Below are 25,617 nucleotides of genomic sequence, written 5' to 3'. Positions count from 1 at the left end.
TTAGCGTTGTAGAATTCGATCCGAAATTCCAGAAAAAACTGCTTCGCCACAAATCCGAATTTCTTGGCACTTTGTGGTAACGAATCAATTTTTTCAGAAATGGCGGGGAAAAAAATGCATACTCTACTCATTCATTTGATTGCCGTGTAGCCGTAAAGGTCATCTCGATTGAAGAAAACGCGTCCAGAAAACATCACTGTGTGCCTTAAACCTGTACTGTGACATCACTGTGTGCATTAACCCTGTACTGTGACATCACTGTGTGCATTATTCCTGTACTGTGACATCACTGTATGCATTAACCCTGTACTGTGACATCACTGTGCATTAACCCTGTACTGTGACATCACTGTGTGCATTATTCCTGTACTGTGACATCACTGTGTGCATTAATACTGTACTGTGACATCACTGTATGCATGATTCCTGCAATGTAACATTATCATGGTTCTGTGACATCACTGTGTGCATTATTCCTGTACTGTGACATCACTGTATGCATTAACCCTGTACTGTGACATCACTGTGCAGTAACCCTGTACTGTGACATCACTGTGTGCATTATTCCTGTACTGTGACATCACTGTATGCATGATTCCTGCAATGTAACATTATCATGGTTCTGTGACATAACTGTGTGCATTATCCATGTACTGTGGCATCATTTTTTCATTAATCTCGTGCTGTGACGTCACTGTGTGCATTATGCCTCTAATGTTCACTGCATGCAGGTTAGGACGTTTACTTGCAAAGACGTAACTCTTGTTAGTAAGGCTAAAGCTTGTATAAAGACTTTTAGATACAAAGTTCTGGAGCAGAAGTGTTGCTGGAATGTACAAATGTAGTCGTGGGCCCCAGTCTTAGTCATGTAGTAGATACACAGGGGCCACTGTGGATATGATAGGGTAGCTATGTGGAGCAAGATTAGAGATGGTACTCTGAGTGCATGAGGGTGTCACACCCCAATAGTAAGGGGTATTGCTAAGCTCCCCCTGATGGCCTAGCTCCCCCTGACAGCTAGCGGTCTCTATCCGCTGAGACACTCGGATTTTATGGGGTGGGACACCATCTTGCACTCAGGGCTACACTTGTACATTCCAGCGACACTTCTGCTCCAGCACTTTTTATCCAAAAATTTTTATATCGGATTTTTAGCCTTATTAATAAAACCTTTTATTTATAAAGTTTTGGCTCTTTTCATGTAAACGCACCGGAGCGCTCAGCCCTGGATCTGGTTATCCTCATCATGCTTAGGCCCCATGCACATGACCATATCAGTTTTGCTCTATATGAATCACAGATCCGTAAAGTACGGAAGCTGTCCGTGTTGCTTCCAGAACAGACATAGGGATGTAGAAAGCACGTGGATCATCTGTGTGCTTTCCGCATCCCTGTGTCCGTTCCGCAAAAAAGACAGTGGGTCTGCACAAAAATTAGGACGGCACACGGTACCGCATCTGTATTTTGCGGACCACGAAACGGACCCGATCATGTGCATTCGGCCTTACTTTAATCCTGTAAATTAGGAAGGCCAAAATAATTGTAGCTTCTCATGTTCTGGAGGTGGTCATGGTAGAGTGAGCCCCCATTCCACCTTGAGCGGGCCAGTGGAATCTGCCCTAGAATCCCGTAATAGGACCATGTGCATGATTCCTAACTTATTATTTATTTTCACTCTGTCTTATGCGCCAAAAAAGAGAATTCTCCCATGACATTCTGGATTAACGGAATGTCACTATTCTTCTGGTTAGGGCGTCATATGTATGCAGACAGCAGAGCTCCACCATGACTGTGACCTGATATGTGTGTCTTCTGTCTGTGCCCGGTTCCCAGTAAGGCTGCAGCCCAGTAACTGCATTGTGCGTTTTTCTCACAGACCGAGCGAGGAGCAGCATGGTCTCCACAGAAAGTGCCTCGTCCACCTACGAAGAGTTAGCAAGAGCCTACGAGCACGCAAAGATGGAGGAGCAACTGAGACATGCCAAATTCACCATCACAGAATGCTTCATATCAGACACCTCTTCAGAGCAACTGACTGCAGGGACTAATGAGTATACAGACAGTCTGACCTCTAGCACGCCATCAGAGTCTGGGATTTGCAGATTTACTGCATCACCTCCTAAACCTCTTGATGGTGGAAAGGTACAAAACATGGCAGCTCCAAAGGCACATCGGCCAGGTAAGTGCGTTTGGGCCTTCTTCAGGCTTAGGGTACTTTTGGTTTCCTGGTGACTACTTGACTTCCACCCTGAGAAGAGAAAAACACCCACTCTACAATTATGTGGGGGGTTAAAGTGAGTCAGTAGAGCCAAAAAACATCATATACCATGAGGATCTAACCAGATAAACTGTTTTACTTCTAGTGCCTCCTGACCAACCTCGGTTGACTGTGTCCAAAAGTACTTCTTCTTCTTCTGTGATCTTGAGTGGTCACTGAGGGTACAATAGACTCCTTTCTCCTTGATCCACATATTTGTTCTATAGGGTGGCTACAACTCTAATTACGGATAATTTTGAGGTTTCTGATTGGACCATCTTAGCCTAAGACATGCGTTTTGCTTGAACCCTTGAAAAATATATCCATGAGCCAGTGTCCAACTGGACCACCAAAAGATCTTCCAGTTCTTGCCGAGAGGACCATAGTTCATGAAGACCAGCAGAGGGGGTTGAGACATCAGTGTTATTTCCTCTGATGGGCCAAATATGCCCATTCCAACACTGGTTCTGTCCATTCCATAAATCCTGACTTTGCAAAGGATTATGGGTACTAGATAATGAGTCTATAATGAGCCATCTCATAGTTGAGAGCACATTACAGAACATTTTTCAAATTTTCCGTACAGGCCAAAACCAACCCGTCCTCTTTAACTTATCATCGGGCCACGCCCCATTAAAGGAGGTATTCCAGTAAGACATATAGGTCTAATTGGTGGGGATTCAACCCATGAAACCACACATATTGGAAGAGCGGAGGTTGGGTTCCTAGTTTTGAGAATCCTACTGATATGTCAGACATTTCTGAGCTAAGAGGAGTCATGTACTTCACTTCCCAGCAAAGAAAGTAGGCGGAGCTCCCTTCTTTTTACTACCTTATGGCACTGCAGAGGGCCATTTCATAGGTATGACAGCTGCCGCCGTCTCAGCGTTAATAGGAAATCACACAGAAGGCGTAATGTTGTTCGGACTCTGCATCCCTTTAAGTGGCGACTCCACAGGTCCCCAGCTTACTGTTTGCAGCCGCTGTCACAGCAGGCAAAGTCATTCTTGGCTGCTCACCTCTGTGTGTAAACACTGGGCAGGGTGACATTTTCCTAGACTAACAACCCCTCTATTCCGATTTACCTGTCAGCTGGAGACGTCCAGAAGCTCGGGGGATATTTTTAACCTGAGGATTTTCATAACAGGAATGTTGTGGAAACAAAACCCTGCCGCCTTCTACTTGTCAGAACACCAGCCGACCATCAAATACCCTGACAAGCGGCAGATTTAACGACTCAACATATTTGATCCGAAAAAGTGTCTACATTTTAATTTCATGCCTTTGTAATCTTAATTGTGCCTGGCAGACGCCTCGTATCAGCCGTATCTTCTGACACTGTATTAATGAGCCCGGAGCATTGCAGAAGACTGGGCTTTTGGGCGTTCACTGTGTCACCACAGGATAAGCTAAAGATTTGTGTGTGGATTAATTTCTTAATATATTTTTACAATCGTTTGAACTTGATTTTCCTGAGCCTCTGAATAGACAAATGATAAAATATTCTTGGCCGATAGCCACCACTAGGGGGAGCTGAGGTGATCATGAAATAATAAAATACATTGAAGTCAATAATAAAATACTGTGTAGTAAGCTACAACTAGTGGTGGCTGGAAGAAGACTGAAGATGCCCAGTTGTACTGTCAGAGACACTTTTAGAGGTGTGGAAGAGGGGAGCGTTGCCTAGCAAAGTGGCTGATAAATGGGAAGAAAAAATACATCTAAGGGTACTTTCACACTAGCGTTTTTCTTTTCCGGCGCTGAGTTCCGTCCTAGGGGCTCAAATCCGGAAAAGAACTGATCAGTTTTATCCTAATGCATTCTGAATGGAGACTAATCCGTTCAGGATGCATCAGGATGTCTTCATTTCAGTCTTTTTGACTTTTTTTTTCAGAAAACCGTAGCATGTTGTATTTTTACCTCCGGCCCAAAATCCTGAACACTTTGACTGAACGCCGGATCAGGCCTTTTTCCCATTGACTTGCATTAACGCCGGATCCGGCGCTGTGTGTTCAGTCAAACCTGATCCGGCTTTTGCATGTTAAACCAGAAAAATGTGAAAAAAAAATTAAAGTCCATAAATGGCGGATCCGTTTTTTCCAATGCATTTTTACATTGTGATCAAAATCCTGATCAGGATTCAAATGTAATCCGTTTTCACACGTTTTTCCGGATCCGGCGGGCAGTTCCGGTGTCGGAATTGAACGCCGGATTTAAACAACGCTAGTGTGAAAGTAGCCTAACCAGTACATAGTACATGCCATCAGTACATACTAAACGGTAAAACACTGGGTAATAGGGACATGGAAAGGGAGTTAGAAATTTTAGTGAACAGCAAACTAAACTGTAGAAACTGTAGCAGGCCGCTGTTATCAAGGACAATAAGATAATGGGTTTGTCACGGTAGGTAAGATAAGAGAAGGAAACAGAACACGACAAGGTAAAGAAAACAACTGACTGGTCCCCAAATGCTAGAGAACAAAGCAATCCCTAAAACACTTTCCCTAAGCTGCTATGCCCATGTGCATATCTCGATGGTAGATAAGCACATGCCCGCGAACCTAGAACCAAACCTTCAGCTGTAGGGAAGAGGGAATAAGACACCCAGCTCCTTCAACCACCGAAGGAGCTAGCATCACCCTAGAGGCCTAGTAAAAACAGACACAGAAGGAAAAAGGGAAAAGGACTTATCTAGAGATGTGTTGGAGCAGATGATCCACCAAACTTCCAGAGCTCACACAAGGCAGAACTATAACCCGCAAAGGCTATAGGGAGAGGGAGGAATAAATAGCCTCACCAATTACCTAAAGAACAACACCTGGGAGGAGGTGGGATTCAGTTCTAACCCACAACAAAACAAACTGTCAGATCGAGTCACGTGCAGCAACTCTGACAGATCTCCTCAGAACAACCACAGGGCACTTTTCAAATCACTGTGACGAGGGGACATCCTCTGCCTCTGGAGGAAAGAAGGTTTGTACACAAGCATAAGAGAGGATTCTTTACGGTAAGAGCACAGAGACTATGGAACTCTCTGCCTGAGAAGGTGGTGATGGTGAGTTCACTAAAAGAGTTTAGGAGGGGCCTGGATGTATTTCTGGAGCGTAATAATATTACAGGCTATAGATACTAGAGAGGGGTCGTGGATCCAGGGAGTTATCTGATTGCCTGAATGGAGTCTGGAAGGATTTTCTTTTTCCTAATTTGAGGAAAATTTGCTTTCTGACGGTATTTGCCTTCGTCTGGATAAACGCTGCAGAATAACAAGCTGAACTGGAGGGATGGAGGACTTTTTTCAGTCTTATTAACTATGTATGATTGCATATTAGGTGACGGCATTATTTTGGAGCTGTATGGTTATTTGTATACTATATGACTGTAATATTTAAGTGCTGAATGGTATGATTATTTGTATTCTATATGATGGCATTGGTGTATGGGTGTATGGTTATTTGCATATTGTATGACAGTATTATTTAGGCGCTGTAAGATTATTTGCATATTATATGACGGCATTATTTAAGTGGTGTGTGGGTGTATGGTTATTTGCATATTATATGATGGCATTATTTATGTGGTGTATGGTTATTTGCATAGTTGACGGCATTATTTACGCGCTGTGAGGTTATTTGTATATTGTATGACGGCATTATTTTAAGGTGCTGTTAGGATATTTCTATATTCTATTACGGCATTATTTAGAAGCAGTATGGTTATTTGCATATTGTATGACGGCATTATTTACATGTTGTAAGGTTATTTGTACAGTGTATTATATGACAGCATTATTTAGGAGCTGTTAGGTACCGTAATTTGTGTATTATATGACGGCATTATTTCGGCGATGTATGGTTATTTGATATACGCCATCACTACCACCCTCATATAGTTTATTGATTTTTTATTTTTTTTCTGAGCGGTTAATGGACAGCCTTCTTCCGTCCGCAGTGAGTCTTTTTATGGATTCCAGCCGCTCTCGTGGACTGCTCCTGTTTTCGGTGGTTTGGACTCCAGGGAAAGAAAATCCCTTGAATAAACTTAGTTATATCACAGATAAAAGATTAACCCATTGTGTCCTCGTCTTAAAGGGACACGCTGGACAAAACTGATACATGTTATGTGATGCCTAGTACAGGGTTTGAAGGGGGTGGAGCATGACAGAGCTATTCAAGAAGAGAATCCCTATGTCTTGCCCTGCCCACTTAAGCCCTGCATTAGGCATAAGACAGTAGATCAGTTTTGGAGGGTTGCTTGGTATGAAGTAGAATATATACAGATGTAGCGGAACTGAACTTGTCATTGAACTCTTCCTTACTTGCTTTGTGATGACACTTGGAATTCAGTCATTTCTTATGGAATAAAAAGGATAACTAATAGTAATATGGATAAAATTCTTTCTGCCTACAGCCACCACTAGGGGGAGCTCACTTCACAATATGCAGTGAATAGCGATCAGCTTTGCGTATGTAAAATGACAGGGCCAGGCGAGATTACTATGCAGGGACATGTACATGTCAATCAAGAAGGGGAGGGAGGGGCTGGCAGAGGAAACAGGAGGAGCCAGAGTGTCTTGGGCCCGCCCCTTGGTGCACTTATCTTCCCATATGCATTTGGATACTTTTTGTCCAGAATGAAGCATGGATAGCTAAGTGACATGTGTTATTACATTCAGATGAGCTAGCCCTACAAGGCAGTGTTTACCACAGATTTTGAATAAGACAGTATACAGGGAGCTCCATCTAGTGGTCACAGCAGGCAACACCATTTTCTCATTTTACTCCAGCTCTGTAACAGAAAACAATGATTCAAATGCTGTACAGATACATGAAGAAATTAGAATGTAGGACTTATTAGGTGGTCAGGAGGTGGACATGCCCTTTAAGGATTACCATTCCAGTATAGGGGATAGATACTGGATGGAGAATATCCTCTGTTTGTGGGCAAAGATACAGGATCGGACAGGAGAAGAAGTAACCAGCTAAGGGCTCCAGGGCGGCGGTGGAGAGTTGTATAACTCCCATCAGACAGAAAGGAAATCTTATTTTCCCAAGCTTTGAACTTTCCTGCAGGAGATGACCCTAAAGTGACGCCCGGCTCTTTTGGCGCTGACTGAATATCTGCACTTCATGGTCAGTGGCAAATCTAGTGCGGGGGAGGGAAAGAGGGCGGCACTATTTATAGAAGTGCAAAGTCATAGGAGGATGTGCATTATACTCCCTGTAATCCCTGTGCTAAAATGCTGAGGATAGTAGTGTTCTATGTATAGGGTATAATAGAATTCTATTATAGTCATGGCCAGTGGTTGGGTCATGTTGGGGGCTGTAGTGTTCTCTGTGTAGAGTATAATAGTGTATTATTGTCATGTCCAATGGTTGGGTGTTGTAGTGATCTATGTGTAGAGTATAATAGACGTGTAATACCGTCATGTCCAGTGGTTGGGTCATGTTGGGGGTTGTAGTGTTCTACATAGAGAGTATAATAAAATTCTATTATAGTCATGTCCAGTGGTCGGGTCATGTTGGGAGTTGTAGTTAGAGGTGAGCGAATTTAAGGTTATGAAATTCGTTCACGCTTCGTTTACTGGTAAAAGGTGAATTGCATTATGGATTCCGTTACCACCGACCATAACGCAATTCTATGACGGAATTCATAACGGAATGACTTTGGATGCATTCCGTCATAATAGAAGTCTATGGGCTGCAAAACGGATCCGTACCATTTCCATTATGCAGGAGGCAGGAGAGGTGTGTATTATGGTCATGTCCAGTGGTCGGGTCATGTTGGGGGTTGTAGTGTTCTATGTAGAGAGTATAATAAAATTATATCATTGTCATGGCCAGTGGTTGGGTCATGTTGGGGGTTGTAGTGTTCTATGTGTACATTATAATAGTGTATTATGATCATGTCCAATGGTTGGGTGTTGTAGTGTTCTATGTGTAGAGTATAATAGTGTATTATGTCCAATGGTTGGCGGTTGTAGTGTTCTATGTGTAGAGTATAATAGTGTATCATGTCCAATGGTTGGGGGTTGTAGTGTTCTATGTGTAGAGTATAATAGTGTATCATGTCCAATGGTTGGGGGTTGTAGTGTTCTATGTGTAGAGTATAATAGAAGTGTATTACAGTCATGTGGTTGGCCATATTGGAGGTTGGAGGTTGTAGTGTTCTATATCATAATACTGATATATGAAGTGTCTGTACTCCCGCTGCTCTCACTAGTCTCATCTTGATGTCTATATAAAGTATGATAATATAAATGGCTCAGTTTCAAGACCTTCGCGGTGATTTCTAGTATATAACGTCTCCTGGCAGCAGACGCCGGATCTGCAGTATAAGGACTTCTGTTTGTGTTCACCATGGCTGGGTAACTTTATGTCTTGTACGAACTTAAAAGAAAGAAATAATTATTATTAAAACGATTGCTTGAGCCCTCGGGCACCATCTGTGCCTCTTCTATATTGTGCCACAACTTAACCCCTTGTATTCTCATCCACCCTGCTCTCTAATGTAAGTAAACTTCAGATCTGCATTACACTGCGCTAAGGCTGACTGGTGGACTCTATCATTTATCTTATGGTCTTGCTTAGATGGTGGCATGGATAGACAGACGACATCAATAGAAGAAGTGGGACATACTTTTTGCCCAATCATCCAGAAGAACATTTGTGAGGTCAGACACTGATGTTGGAGAAGAGGACCAGGCTCACAATCTCTGTTCTAGTTCATCTCAATGGTATTGGATGGGGTTGAAGTCCAGGCTCTGTGCAGTCTAGTTCTTCTCCACCAAACTACCCTGACCAGGTCATACATCATGTCTTTATGGAGCTTGCTCTGTGCCTGGGGCACGGTCATGCTGGAACAGAGAAGAGTCTTCCTCAAACTGTTCCCACAAAGATAGAAGTATTAAGATTTCTCTTCACTGGAACTAAGGGCCTTAGGTTGACCCCTGAAAACCCCCCATAGTATTATCTCTCCCCCTTACAACTGGCACAATGCAGTCAGGCAGGTAATGTCCTCCTGGCATTGACCAGACTTTTTCATCAGACGGCCAGATAGCGAAGTATGATCCATCACTCCACAGAAGACATCTCCACTGCTCCAGAGTCCAGGGGCGACGTGCTTTCTATCACTCCATCCGATGCTTGGCATTGTGGTTGGTGATGTAAGGCTTGCATGCACCTGCTCGGCCATGGAAACCCATGCCATGAAGCTCCCGGCACAGCACAGTTTTTATGAAATGTTAATGGCGGAGGAGGTCTGGACTCTGCAGTTATGGAGTCAGCAGAGCATCGGTGACTTTTATGCACTATGCTGCTCAGCACTCGGTGTAATGTTACGTGGTCTCCACTTGGTGGCGGAGTTGCCGCAGTTCCTTTCACTTTACAATAATACCACTCAGATATTAAATAGATATATTGATATTAGGTAGATAATTATGGGCAGCATGGTGGATCAGTGGTTAGCACTAGTGCCTTGCAGTAAGGTCGACCAAGGTCAACACCCGCATGGATTTTGCATGTTCTCCCCGTGTTTGCGTGGGTTTTCTCCCACACCCCTGATAGGGAACGTAGATTGTGAACCCTATTTGGGATAGCGAGCAATGACAATGTCTGTAAAGCTCTGTGGAATAGATATGAGATAGATATTATTATTATTATTTATTATTAAAGCGCCAGTCATTCCATAGCGCTGTACATATGATAAGTGGTGCACATACATAATACAGCCGTGAGGGCTTGCAATCTACATGGTATGGGAGAAGGACACAGTAGGTGCGGGTGAAGCTGGTCATGGCGGTATAGAGGCAGCAGTGTCATTGGTTGTAGGCTTGTCTGAAGAGGTGGGTTTTCAGGTTTCTTTTGCAGGATTCCACTGTAGGTGAGAGTCTGATATGTTGGGGTAGCGAGTTCCAGAGTATGGGGGATGCACGGGAGAAATCTTGGAGGCGATTGTGGGAAGAGGCGATAAGAGGAGAGGAGAGAAGGAGGTCTTGTGAGGATCGGAGAGTGCGTGTGGGGGTGTATCGGGAAAGTAGCTCAGAGATGTCTGGAGGGGACAGGTTATGGACGGCCTTGTATGTATTTGTTAGTACTTTGAAGTGAATTCGCTGGGCAATGGGGAGCCAGTTTAGCAGAGGGGAGAAGCAGAGGAGTAATAGGGTGAGAGGTGGATTAGTCGGGCAGCAGAGTTGAGGATAGATTGGAGGGGTGCGAGAGTGCTAGATGGAAGGCCACAGAGGAGAATGTTGCAGTAGTCTAGGCGGGAGATGATGAGGGCATGTACAAGCATTTTTGCAGATTCAAAGTTAAGGAAAGCGCGGATGCGGGAGATTTTTTTGAGTTGGAAGCGGCAGGTGGTGGAAAGGGCTTGGATATGCGGTCGGAAGGAAAGGGCAGAATCCAAGGTCACTCCAAGGCAGCGGGCTTTGTTGACTGGGGAGAGTGTGCAGCCATTGATCGTGATATATAGGTCTGTTGGGGGGGTTGAACAAGATGGGGGAAAGATTATGAATTCTGTCTTGTCCATGTTAAGTTTTAGAAAGCGAGAGGCGAAGAAGGATGATATAGAAGATAGACATTGTGGGATTCTTGATAGTAAGGTGGTGATATCTGGACCAGAGAGGTAGATTTGTGTGTCGTCAGCGTAGGAGTGATACTGAAAGCCATAGGACTCTATGAGCTGTCCCAGGCCAAAAGTTTAGATAGAGAAGAGCAGGGGACCTAGGACAGAGCCTTGCGGGACACCAACAGAGAGGAAATGAGATGAGGAGGTGGTGCGGGAGTGGGAGACGCTAAACATCCGGTCTGTGAGGTATGATGTGATCCAGGAAAAGGGCCAGGTCAGTAATGCCAAGAGATGAGAGAGTTTGCAACAGAAGGGAGTGGTCAACAGTGTCGAAGGCAGAGGACAGGTCAAGGAGAAAGAGGACAGAGTATTGTTTCTTGGTTTTGGCTGTCAGTAGGTCATTGGTGACTTTGGTAAGGGCAGTCTCGTACGAGTGGTGGGGTCGGAAGCCAGATTGTAGGCGGTCAAAGAGGGAGCAGGAGGAGAGGTGGGAGGACAGTTCTGAATGGACATGTTGTTCAAGTAGCTTTGAGGCATACAGAAGAAGTGATATGGGGCAATAACTGGACAAGGAAAATGGGTAAAGTGAAGGCTTTTTGAGGATGGGTGTAATGGTAGATATGAGATAGACTATAGATAGATATGAGATAGATAGATACTAGATACAGCGATACAAGGTCGGCGTCAGCACCCGGCATAGCCGGGCAAGTACCAGGGCCCACAGCTCCTGCAGGGCCCACAGCACAGCTGCCAGAGGCCAGAAGCAATGAGCGCTTCCATCAATACAGATGGAAGCGCTGATTGCTGGAGCGCAGGGAGCTGGGTCCTGTCACTCACCGCTCAGCTCCCTGCGCTCATCCCCTCCTTCAGGCCGGCGGCGCTCTAAATGGTGAAGCAGGAATACTTCTCCCCGCTCCACCATTCAGCATGCAGGCACAGATCGCGCTGCCGGCCTGTGTGGGCGGTGCCTGTAGCCCGGTAATCTGCATAAGCCCCACCCACACAGGGCTGCAGAGCGAAATGTGCCTGCAGGGGAGAGAGGACTGTGAGCTTCAGGAGCGGGACATGGTGAGTAGTTACTGAGTTTTTTGGTTTTTAATGCAGAGGGGTTACAGAGGACTTTATTACTATGGAGGGGGCACAGAGGGCTTTATTACTATGGAGGGGGCACAGAGGGCTTTATTACTATGGAGGGGACACAGAGGACTTTATTACTATGGAGGGGGCACAGAGGACTTTATTACTATGGAGGGGGCACAGAGGACTTTATTACTTTGGAGGGGGCACAGAGGACTTTATTACTTTGGAGGGGGCACAGAGCGCTTTATTACTTTGGAGGGGGCACAGAGCACTTTATTACTTTGGAGGGGGCACAGAGCGCTTTATTACTTTGGAGGGGGCACAGAGCACTTTATTACTTTGGAGGGGGCACAGAGCGCTTTATTACTTTGGAGGGGGCACAGAGCACTTTATTACTTTGGAGGGGGCACAGAGCGCTTTATTACTTTGGAGGGGGCACAGAGCGCTTTATTACTTTGGAGGGGGCACAGAGGGCTTTATTACTATGGAGGGGGCACAGAGGGCTTTATTACTATGGAGGGGGCACAGAGGGCATTATTACTATGGAGGGGGCACAGAGGGCTTTATTACTATGGAGGGAGCACAGAGGGCTTTATAACTATGGAGGGGGCACAGAGGACTTTATTACTATGGAGGGGGCACAGAGGACTTTATTACTATGGAGGGGGCACAGAGGGCATTTATACTATAGAGGGGGCACAGAGGGCATTACTAATGTGAAGGGAGCACAATGGGCATTTCTACTATGGAGGGGGCACAGAGCCAGAGGGCATTACTACAATGAAGGGGGCACAGAGCCAGAGGGCATTACTACAATGAAGGGGGCACAGTGGGCATTATTACTGTGAAGGAGGCACAGTGGGCATTATTACTGTGAAGGGGGCACAATGGGGATTTCTACTATTAGGGGGAACAATTGGGATTATTACTGTGAAGGGGCACAATGGTTATTATTACTGCGAAGGGGGCACATATAGGGCATTACAACTGTGAAAGGGGCACAGAGAGGGCCTAACTACTGTTAGAGGGCACAATGTGGGCATAACTACTGTGAGGGGGCACACTTCTGTACAAAACTACTGTGAAGGTTGTACAATGAGGGCAATACTATTGTGAGGGGGTGCAATTTTCTTTAAGTATTGGGGGTGGTAAAGGACCCGCCCCGCGTCCCAAACACTGTAGGCACGCCTCTGAAGCAGGGAACTATTTGCTCCCCGCTCCACTATTGAGCCGCCAGCGTTCCACAGCAGCACAATGTCCTCACACATCGTCCAGCTGATCTGTGTAGGAGGAGGAGCGGGGCAGGCTGGGAATTAACCTCTGCTCCTCCTACACAGCAGCGCCATGTGTCACAGTATCCTGCTGATGATGATGGGGAGTGCAGATCATGGGAGGAGCCAGGTGACTGAGGAGAGGAGGATTTGTTTTTTTACTTCCTGTGAAGGGAGCACATCTGGGCATAACCACTGTGAAGGGGGCACTGGGCACATATCTTGGCATATCCACCGTAAGAGGGCACATATCTTGGCATATCTACTGTGAGGGGGCACATATTTTGGGATATCTACTGTGAAGGGGGCACATATCTTGGCATTTGTACTGTGAGGGGGCACATATCTTGGCATATGTACTGTGAGGGGGCACATCTTGACATATTTACTGTGAGGGGGCACATCTTGACATATCTACTGTGAGGGGGCACATATCTTGGCATATCAACTGTAAGGGAGCACATATTTTGGGATATCTACTATTAAGGGGGCACAAATCTTGGCATATCCACTGCAAGGGAGCACATATTTTGGGATATCTACTGTTAAGGGGGCACATCTTGGCATATGTACTGTGAGGGGGCAGATATCTTGGCATAGCTACTGTGAGGGGGCACATCATCTTGGCATATCTACTGTGAGGGGGCACATATCTTGGCATATGTACTGTGAGGGGGCACATCTTGACATATCTACTGTGAGGGGGCACATCTTGACATATCTACTGTGAGGGGGCACATATCTTGGCATATCAACTGTAAGGGAGCACATATTTTGGGATATCTACTATTAAGGGGGCACAAATCTTGGCATATCCACTGCAAGGGAGCACATATTTTGGGATATCTACTGTTAAGGGGGCACATCTTGGCATATATACTTTGAGGGGGCAGATATCTTGGCATAGCTACTGTGAGGGGGCACATATCTTGGCATATCTACTGTGAGGGGGCACATATCTTGGCATATCAACTGTAAGGGAGCACATATTTTGGGATATCTACTGTTAAGGGGACACATCTTGGCATATGTACTGTGAGGGGGCACATATCTGTGAGTAAAGTTGAGGGACTGAAACACTGGATAGAAAATAAAAGTAGGCACATAAGGACTGATTCCCATATATCCGCTCTGTGTAAGGTATTTAATCTATAATACATGCAGTTTCATTGCTGTAAGAGCCGTGCAAAATGCCACAAGGGGGCCACTGAGACTTTATCGCCCAAGGGCCCACATGAACCTGTAGATAGATATGAGATAGATAGATAGAAATGAGATAGATTAATTAATAGATAGATAGATAGGAGATAGATAGATAGATAGATACTAGATAGATATGAGATAGATAGAAATGAGATAGACAGATAGTATTTCAGTCATCATCCAGTTTCCCAAGCAACTTTGGATGTTATTTGCTTGGGATTCACCCTGTGTGGAATCCTCTCTATAGGAAAGCCTCACCAGACATGTCAGATGCTGAATCCAATTTTTTTTATCTTTGAATTTCCCGTCGAGTCCTAGAAAGCTCATTTACAGGGGTGAGACGTCTCGGTTTCATACTGTTCCACTGGATGGTGAGAAGATCATTATCTGCCATCTTTAAAAATACATGAAGTGGAAATCCATCCTGGCCAGGCTGCCAGGCTTCATCAGTCATGTATTATGTATTCTCCACTGTTCTGTGGTCACCTGTACAAGTGCAGAGTGATTGTCCGCCCCTCCAAACACCGCACCAGTAAACAAGCAAACATAAGATCGGGTCTCCTTAAGGGAATCATCTTTCATTACAAAAACAGTTCCTTTAAGGTTCTGGCTCCAGGACGATAAAAAAATTACTTCTGCAATTGGTAGTGTGGAGACCACACATGCCCTATGGTCCAGGAGTAAATGGTGGCATCTTTTTTTGTTAGGCCTCACTCTACACTAAGTTTATAGGGAATTGTATCAAGTGCAGGATTCACCTGTGATCTGAATAACCCCCTTCACAAGCAAGAATATGTGACCCTGTCAAGAGACATGGGATTTTATGGACAGAATACAGGCTGCCATAAACCACACATGCTTGGTTTGTCGAGGGATACTCATGGATGGCCTATCCTTAGAGCAACCGATGTGAATCCAACCCCTTGGACAGGTACTGATCTGCAGAACTAAGGGGTGTAGATACAGGTACAGATGCCCCAACTATCCCTGGGTGGTCACTGGAAGGTCAGCAGCGAACTCCCATCGATGACCTATCCTCTAACTGATGGGCTTGAATGGAGGTCCTTAGGAAGATAGCCACTTGTAAAGTATATAGTCCAAAAATTGCCTTATAATATTCAGTTCTCCATAATTTTTTTGAATGTTTTTTGGTGCAGATGGCACTATCCTTGATTATCTGGTACCATGTGATGAAGAGATCTCATTCACATACAGTACAGACCAGGGGAAGTCCAACCTGAGGAACCTTCAGCCCCTCCTTAGGTTTTAACACAAACAGCATAAATTCATTTTGATGTCTTGCCCAGAGCTACACATTCGCAGACATCTTAATTTCTCCCCGGCTTGGGAACATTGAGATGTATAACATCACGTGTTCTCCCTGTTTTCCCCTTATTAATATCAAATGCAAAAATTATGGTTTTAATATCTAGAAATTCCAAGCTGATCTCACCCTCCATCTTCTGTAATTTCTAACAACGTAAGAAGTCAGTCTATTTTCAGACTTAGAATTACAGGATTTTTTTTTTCAGTTCTCTGCGTGCCAGCCTCAGAGAGGTTCCTTCGTGAAGCAGTTTATGATCACATGTAATAATTCACTGGTTTTCCTGCCCCGGTGACATTTTGATCACCCTCTCATCATAAAACACAGCCAGCTTTTATGTCTTGCTCCTCGTCTGCCTAGAATTCTTTTTCTTCACAGATCTTTTGATGACTTTCTCCGAACAGCCAGGAATAAGACAGTTGTTATTACTGATATATGGTTGGACTTCTTGGATATAACTTTTTGGATGGAGAAATATGAACTGTATCAGGACGGGCCGTAAGAACATATTTAGCTAATATCTTGCAGGCTCATATGCCTGTACACATTAGATTAATCTCGGTTTCTGTTGGCCTGACCGACCATCTAATGTGTATGGTGTGTCCCTACTCACCCCAGATGCCAGATATCTGGAGAAAGGACACACCTTAAACCTTTGACTCAGTCGGTTGGGTGAAATAGCTGTCAGCTTAACGAGCCGTTATCTGACAATCTTCTGAAGTGTATGGCTTAGAACTCTAAGATTCTTCTAAGATGTCTCCATGAAGGACAGCAATGGTGGGTGTCTATGAGGTGGCATCTCCAAGCACCATGCCTGTTGAGTTGAGTTTTGATATTTCCCAGTGGAAATTCCATTAAAGGGTGTCTCATCACAGATCATCCCCTTTCATATATCAATAATTACCATGGTATGGCTTCCATTGCAATTGAAATGTAGTATTACATAAGATGCCAGGGTGAATGCAGAGGGTCGTTAAGAGGGCACTAATACTGTGTTTGGGGCAGTAAAGGACAACTATTATTTTGTGGGAGGCAATATTATTGTGTAGGCAGTATTGTGTTGATGCCTTCTGTCAGTTTGGACCCCCCTACAACATGGGACAGTTTTAGGATTTTTTTCCCAGGGCCAATTTAAGTTCCCAGTCTACCCCTGGGTAAGAGGGCACTGTTACTGTGGTGGGACACTATTACAGTATGGAGCAGAATGGGAGGCACTTTATATTACGTGATCCTGCCATGGTGCATCTGCCACTCCCATAAATATTCCATAAGGAACATTAATTTCATCAGACATGCACTGCCACCACTTCCAACCATTTCATGTACTATGTTCTTTCATCACCACCTTCAGCCTTGTCCTGTAAGAACCACCCATCCTAATACTTTTTTATTTGTATTTTTATTATTTTATTTTATTTTATTTTTTACACAAGAGAAAAAACTAGTCTGGCCACAAAGATAATAATAATAAAAAAAAGTTCTCATGCCTTTGATTCTTATTTTCTCCTTCATTACTTCTACAATCCCACATCATTGTGGAGTTCCAGCCTCTGCTCACTCGGGGTAATCTCATAAAAGAGGCTCTCGGTCTGTGAACACTTCACATGGTGAAGATCTGTAGATAATGATGAAAAAGCTCAAACTAATCTGATTTTCAGCATCAAAAAATAGAAAAAAAAATCTAATTTTCACATTTCACACAGAAATCCGTCAGAGAAAATAGCTTTCCAGTTTCATCATGGAACAATAATTACTGCAGGATACGCCGGCGGCGGGTATTTTTAGCTTGCTCCATAGTAAATACTGGGTAGTAGGGGGCGTATATGTGGTAGTGAGCAGCCGGCGCTATTAATAAAGGATTCTCCAGAAGAGACGCAGAGTAGGAAGAGACATATCATTAACTGAATTATAGATCATGTACAATTATTCCGTTTCATGTAATACAGCAGTCAAAATAACCCCCTCCCTCCATGCAATTTTTGGATTTAAAGGGAACCTGTTACATTGAAAGTTCAGGCGGCATGTGATAGAGTAGGAGGAGCTGAGCAGATAAAAATATCGTTTTGTGGGTAAAGATTCAGTCTAAGTTGTCATATATTGATCTAAACCTCTGCTCTAAGAGCCAGTGGTTAGGAGTCCAGTGGGCGGTCCTATCAGTGATTGACGGTTTTCTCTGTATGCTCACTCATACAGGAAAGGCTGTCAATCACAGAATAAGTTCCCACAAAGTTATATATCAATCTGCTCAGCTCCTCTTGCTCTATAACATGCTGCCTACCGATAAGATAGAATTTTTAATGAGACAAGCTTTTTTTAAAGGGCATATGTCATCTCATACATTGGGGGCATATCGCTAGGATATTCCTCCAATGTCTGATATGTACGGATTCCACCTCTGGGACCCGCACCTATCTCTCAAACGGAGCCAGCAAAGAAAAGGAGCAATGACCGCGCATGCGTTGCCGCCCCTCTATTTCGATGGGAGTGCCAAAAATAACCCGGCGGTGCACTTCAGCTATTTTCGCAAGTGAATGGGCAGTGCACCGTGCAAGCGTGGCCACCGCTCCATACACTTCTTTTGCGCTGACAGAAATAGCCAAGACAGCGCTCTGCTATTTTTGGCACTTCCATAGAAATGTATTTAGGGTGGCTGTGCATTCACAGTCCTCTCTCCTTTTCTTTTCGGACTCTATTTTAGAGAGGTGGCACCCACATCTATCAGACATTGGAGGCATATCCTAGTCATATGCCTGTCACGGCAGGCGTGCACTCCGAATCACAGATAACGCACCAACCAGGCTCTGGACGAGAGACAGGGGAAGGGTCACCTCCTAGCTAATCCCTGACCTCTTTCCCTGCACTGCTCAGCCCACATACAGACCTTGAAGGTAGGTGTGATGTGTCCTCCAGCCTGGGCTGACAAAACCCTGAATTCCCTGAGATGGTGAAGTGGGGAAATAGGAGCAGCCTGCTCGTACAGAACCTGGATGGGAAAGATGACACAAAACAACCAAACTAGAAATGACACTTATCTTCCAGAGCAGGAACAGACAGCCAACCTTCCCTCCTAGCTTCCCAGACCACAATGATTAGTATAATCCGCTCAGATCACTTGGCTGGAGTGCCATTTAAACTAATGACTCCGCCCAGTGCACCTGATGAGAGGCGGATCCAGCACGGCACCAAAACAAACACTAACTTCGTGCTGCTATCCTGGCCGACCTCCGCACATCGTCAGAGTGGGGCATGACAATGCCCCCTATGTATGAGATGACACAAAAATTTCCTTTATGATTTACAGCGCTTTCTTTTTTTTAGATATACATGGCCTAGTGCCCAAAAAGGTCACTTATTTCATTTTCAGGGCCTGGGAATTGAAAAGTCAGAATCTGATTGGCTGCTATGATCAGTGGCGCTAAACTTTTTGCTATAAAACAGTCATATTCATGCAATTTTGTGTGCATTCTCCGATAGTTCATGGGTGGTGCCTTGTCAGAGCATGGGTGGTGCCTTGTCAGAGCATGGGTGGTGCCTTGTCAAAGCATGGGTGGAGCTTTCTCAACTAGAGCATAGGTGGGACTCTCAAAGAGCATGGATGGGGCTTAACCTGTCTTGCAATTTGGGTTGAAGTGTTGGGAGTCATGATTTTAGTGACTAAATTTTGATAAAAATCTAAAAAAGTTAGGGACCAAACACAGGGCAGTATTGTGGTGCCTATGGCCATATTCTACCTCCATGTGTCTCGCTCCAGGACATTCTGTATGACGGGTACTCTCCTCTACAAGCACTTCTACTGGAAACTGTGGTGACTACCAAGGACCATACATCATACAATCAGTTCACACCGCAGACCGATCAGTAGATGTACGTGTTTGCTTTCCTTTCTTATTGCTCTAGGCTGTGTCCCTTTAAGACGTTCTATTTAAAGGACTCTTTTTTTTTTTCATTCCAGGTGAACACACAATCGATCCTGATTTCTAGCGGTTGTGCTCATTGTCAGATATTTATTATCACAGTTAGTGGCGGCGTTCAGCGCAGTGACTAATGCACTCACACAGTGTACCACAACACTCAGCGGACGCACTGTCTAATTATTAATCCATTTTATTAAAGGTTCTCCAGCCTTGCAGGACGCCTTGCACGGTCCATTCATCAGTATGTGGGATGTCTCTTTGTGTTTGCCTCTAGGCACAGTATTGTTGAAGGGACTCTCATCATCTATTTTTTAACGTGTGGGCAATTAGCTGATCACCAGTTCTGCTCAGAGCAAAACCAGCCAGGCATTTCCCCAGCAGCGCTCACTAGAGGGGAGATGCAGTATTACATGGCGGGAATTCAGATAACTGGTAATACAAAGACAGCTCAAGTCTGTGAGTACAGGAACCACTTGTGTACAGCAGCTCTATGGGATAGAACATTTGGACATGGGTTATCTTCATAGGACAGCCCCTTTAAGCGATAAATCCAGTTGCGAGCTAATATGTGTGTAGATACTGTATACATGTAGTTACCTTTGAGTAATGATTACTTGGTATGCATTTCCTTTCGTATTGGTTGCTTCTTTGTGCTGCTCCTTTAGGTCATGGCTATGATCAGTGACTCCAGCTGAGCTACCTTGTCTAATGGGGGGGTCTAAGGTAGTCTGAAATCTACCTCCCATCTCATCAGTGGCTCAGGGTACTTGCACATCCCTATGTATTAGACTTAAAGGAGTTGTTCACCCCTGAGAACCTCTTCTGCAGACCCCTGGTGTGGCTGGAACCGGTGGTGTTCTTCTTACCAGATCCCCACTGCTGAGTTACGGCTCCTTCACACCCCCCCCCCCCCCAGGCTCTGCCGCAGCTCCTAGGTCTCCCCGCGCCAACATCCGGCTCGACACAGTTCACATGTCCACAGCAGCCAATGATTGGCTGCAGCGATGATGTGTCACCCATGTGGCAAGTCACTGGGCCAGTAATTGACTGCAGCGGCCACGTGACCCACGTCAAACCGGACGGAGATGCCCAGGAGCTGCGGTGGAACTGAGAGAGTGAAGGAGCTGGAACCCAGCAGCAGGTTATTATGACTCCCACCACAGGTCCAGCCACGCTTGGGGGGTCTGCAGAATAGATCCCCAGGGGTAAAACAACCCCTTTTAAGCTCTGCTTGTTCTGATTGACTGCTGAATACAAGCACAAGCCCACCACAACTTAGTACATGGTACCTGAATTACCTAATGGCAAAATGAGTATAAACTATCAAAAACTAAACCACCCAGCGAGGACAATAATCTTTAGGCCCCTTTCACTCGGGCAAGTTTTCCGCGCGGGTGCAATGCGTGAGGTGAACGCATTGCACCCGCACTGAATCCGGACCCATTCATTTCTATGGGGCTGTGCAGATGAGCGGTGATTTTCACGCATCACTTATGCGTTGCGTGAAACATGCAGCAAGCTCTATATAGTGCGTTTTTAACGCAACGCAGGCCCCATAGAAGTGAACGGGGCTGCGTGAAAATCGCAAGCATCCGCAAGCAAGTGCAGATGCGGTGCAATTTTCACGTATGGTTGTTAGGCGACGGGATGGGAACCCGATCTTTATTATTTTCCCTTATAACATGGTTATAAGGGAAAATAATAGCATTCTGAATACAGAATGCATAGTACAATAGCGCTGGAGGGGTTAAAATTTTTTTTAAAAAATATTCAACTCACCTCATCCACTTGTTCGCACAGCCCGGCTTGTCTTCTTTCTTCTTCTTTGATGACCTGGGAGGAAAAGGACCTTTGCTCATCACATGAGATGGACCATGTGATGAGCGCAGTGACATCACCAAAGGTCCTTTTCCGCCCAGGTCATCAAAGAAGAAGAATGAAGACGAGGCGGGCAGCTCGAACAAGTGGATGAGGTGAGTTTGATTATTTTATTTTATTTTTAACCCCCTCCATCCCTATTTTACTAAGCATTCCATATTAAGAATGCTATTATTTTCCCTTACAACCATGTTATAAAATGATAAAATCTACACAACACCGATCCCAAACCTGAACTTCTGTGAAGTAGTCCAGGTTCGGGTCTGGGTACCAAACATGGCGATTTTTCTCACGCGCGTGCAAAACGCAATAAAACGCTTTGCACTTGCGAGGAAAAATCGCGCATTTTCCCTTACGTCACCCGCGATGCCCTTGTGAAAGAGGCCTTAGGTGCCTGCCACATATGGTCGAGGTACCCTAGAGGAGATCCCCTTTAAGGAAACCGACCCTTCTTCATTTATCGATATGCAGCTAATTAGTTTTTCAACCCATGAATTATTTAAAAAAGGTGGTGTGCAGGACTGATATGACGGAATAGTTTGCGCCCGCCGGTAATAAGATGTTGCAATGCTGAAAGAAGGTAATTAGAGCTCGGGGGCAATGATCCCTGCTCCAAACTTAATAAAGCTTTGTCTGGATAACAAGATCTCTCAGCTCCATTGTGCCTTAACAAATTGGAAGCAGAAAGGGACAGATAAATCCTGTTTTATTCATGGGGTGAGCGGCGGCTGCAGACGAGACGTTCCTCGTAGTATCAGCGGTTCTGTAGAAAAGTATTTAAATGAAAACCCAATTAACAGCAAAAATGGGTCATTTATTGGGAATTTGCTGTTCTAACTTTCTCCCTGTGATGAATCTCCTGTCATTGATAAGCAGTGAAACCATTTTCACGAAAAGCGCCCCTAGACGTCACATTTTATTGGGTTTAATCAGACCTTGATAAAAATCTTAGAGGAGCTATCACCTCTCCTGACATGTCCGTTTTAGAAGCTACATGCATTCCCCATGGAATAACAATTCTGGAGCCTCCATTCTTATGGCTCTGTGCCATTCCTCTATTATCCCTGTTAGCAGCTATGAATAGGTTGCCAGCGATCGGCATGGGTGTTACCACTCCGAGGTCTGACACTGGCAGAGCTGATCGGCACGCAGCCAGCAGGTAACACCCAGGTGGACCATCATTGCTAATTCCTTGCATTCTATCCATAACTCCTAGTAGGGATAATAGAGGAATAACGCAACGTAGATTCTCAAGAACTATTATTATGTGGGGAATGCTAGTCGTTTCTAAAATGGACATGTAAGGAGAGGTGGCCGCTCCCCTTTAATGTCACGGTAAGGGCCCATTCACACAACCACACATTGTTTGCGGTCCACAAAATGCGGATCCGTTGTCAAATATCTAAAGTCTAATACGTGATACTTCTACATCCGTTCCACATGTTGACACAATACGTAAGGTACGTATCCGCGTGTTTTCTGTTGTTTTCGGATCTGCAAAAAAAAAACAAAGTATCATTTTTAATAAAGCGTCAAAGGTGACATGACAGGGCATTAAAGTTTGCGGACACGGATCCACAAAATACGGGTTGCATACGGAATACGTTCCATGTGCAGTCTGCATTTTTTGCGGAACCGTAGACTTGAATGAGGCCACGGACTGCATTCTGCGGACAAGTGTAGGACATTTCTATCTCACCGCTTACGGACATAAGGAAGCGGTTACCACGGTGTGCTCTCCGTGGATTTTGTGGTCCCATAGAAATTAATGGGTCTGCATCTGTTCCGCAAATTTGCGGAAAGAAAAATACGATCGTGTGAATAGGCCCTTTTTATTCTCTAGTGAAAGATGAGTATAAAGTGCTAATTGCACAAGTATTCATGCCCTAAAGGTAGTAGGTGTTAATGACTCCTGTGGCGGTAATTGCTGCGTATTACAGTGTGCGTACTATTCTATCAACTTACCCAAAGCCTCTTTTGGGAGGAAGTGGGTGGGGGGGGGGGGGGTGAATACTTATTTCACGTGGGGGGATTGGGGGGTGAATACTTATTTCACGGTCAGTCTTTTGGATTGACTGGTTCGGGGTCACCGATCATAATCATATTTACAGAGATCAAACAACAGTGAGACCCGTTTCTTTCAGCTGCAATATGGTGACAAGATCCGGACCCCCGTGGTTCAAGCCAGCCGTACTGAGTCCACCATCTGGGTTTATGATTTGATTGCCCCCTCCAGTGTGCATCTGGATCTATGGATCTTGCCAGTTTCAGACTAGCGCTTAATCCGGCAGGCCGGAGTTCTCCAGATCCGGCCTAGCCAGATACTGCTATTCACCGCCTGGGCCCATTGACTATTATGGGAACTGGCGGGGATCCGGCAACTACCTGGCATTTATACTGGGATTCGGCTGGACAAAAAACTGTTGCGTGCAGCGAAATATGTCCGTCCAAATCCTGGCATAAATGTTCATCGGTTTCCATTATAGTCTATGGCAAGAATCGGCAACCTCCGCGCACTTCAGCTGTTCTGAAACTACAACTCCTAGAATCCTCCTTTCATATCTATGGGAGTTAATAGAACAGCCAAGGATGTGTGCATGCTGGGAGTTGTAGTTTCACAGCAGCTGGAGTGCCGAAGTTTGCGGATCCCTGGTCTATGGGGTCTGGCGGGCCCGCAGCACTCTCTGGCTGTGCTGGATCTGGAGAACCCCGGCAGACTGATATCTGCCAGATTGCTTTACCGTAAGTGTGAAACTAGCCCAAAGTAAAGCCTTATGCCAGCCTTCCAAAAAAGGCTGAAAAATTCAGAAAAAATTTATGAAAGACCAGCAGAATTTTTTCTTTGATTTTGAGTGTGAATAGAGAAGGACCCGAAATGGGTCGACTTATTTACCCAATTCGTCCTTTTTTTTATATTTTGCCCAAAGAGGGGTTGTCTAGGATTACAAAAACCTGGCCACTTTCTTCCAAAAACAGCCAGACACAACCCATAGTCAGGTGTGGCGCTGTTTCTAGGAGAAAGGAGACATATTTTTCTAATTCCGGTCACCGAGATGATCGTAGTTGGATGGTAAGTGTTTTTGTTAAGGTTTAAGGTCTAAATGTGCAGGAATTTCCCCTCCTTGTGTCAAGCTCCGATCACATTATATGACGGAGACCTATATCAGTTAAAAATCCTGATTGGGCTTGCTTTTCACATTCCATCCTAATAGATGGATTTCATATAATATACCCATATTATTCAAGCCATATAAACCACACCTGAGCTGCAATACCACACTCAGCCTACCAACAACGGTGGCGCTGTTTGTGGGAAAATAAACCATTTTTCAAACCTACTTATTTTTTAATAAATTGTCAAATGTTTTGTCCTATGTGCAAGTATTCTACATTCACATTTTTATGTCTTTTTTTCTTTTTTTCTTAAGGTGATGTGATGAACTTGCCGCCGTACCTTAGAATGGACTTTTTATTAAATCGTGGTGCTTCAGGAACTAGCAGAGACTTGGGTTTAGGGCAGGCTTGCTTGGAACCTCAGAAAAGCCGAACCCTGAAGCGACCCACAGTTCTGGAACCAATACCCATGGAAAACCCTTCAGCACGTGAAGTACAGTCGTGGCAGCCCAGCGCAGGGGCGGCGGCGGCGGCGGCAGCGGCCGCACCGGTACCTCCACGAGAGGCCACAGAGCTTGGACAGGCAGCTAAAATAAGCAGTTCACAGGAATCGCTGCTGGACTCCCGGGGGCACTTGAAAGGAAATAACCCTTACACAAAATCTTACACCCTGGTATAACAGCAAGAAAAAAAAAAGCTTGTAAATACTAACAGAAAAAACAAAATGCAAATCAAAGCTACCTTTTTCTACTGAATTCCAACATTTATAATTTAAAGAAAAGAGAAAAAAAAAAAAAGATTGCCAAAACATTGAAATGACAAATTTTCAAAAACTGTGCAAAGACTCTCTCGTTATCTTTTTGATTTTCCTTTGGATCATCTATAGAACATTCATCTCCTCTTCCGAGATGTCAAACTCTTGAAAGGATTTGGGTTCTTTCTTTATGTTTTTGTTTTTCGATCACATTTGTACCAAAATTTTTTGTACAATCTGGTGCATGAGAACAGTTT

The 25,617-nt window shown here is 44.7% G+C and overlaps 1 protein-coding gene across 1 annotated transcript in view; it reads left to right on the top strand.

The window, feature by feature from the left end:
* The window catches only part of LOC122932841 (Down syndrome cell adhesion molecule homolog), a 406,234-nt gene extending 380,949 nt beyond the window's left edge, over positions 1-25,285 (top strand). Inside the window, 2 exon segments of the mRNA XM_044287480.1 lie at positions 1,877-2,179; positions 24,921-25,285. Of these exon segments, the coding sequence (XP_044143415.1) occupies positions 1,877-2,179; positions 24,921-25,285 (668 nt within the window).
* The last annotated feature ends 332 nt before the right edge of the window (positions 25,286-25,617 follow it).

This window comes from Bufo gargarizans, chromosome 3, assembly GCF_014858855.1.
Source record: "Bufo gargarizans isolate SCDJY-AF-19 chromosome 3, ASM1485885v1, whole genome shotgun sequence".
NCBI classification, from domain to species: domain Eukaryota; kingdom Metazoa; phylum Chordata; class Amphibia; order Anura; family Bufonidae; genus Bufo; species Bufo gargarizans.
The sequence above is the reverse complement of the archived record's forward strand: the minus strand, read 5'-3'. Positions and strand labels throughout refer to the sequence as shown.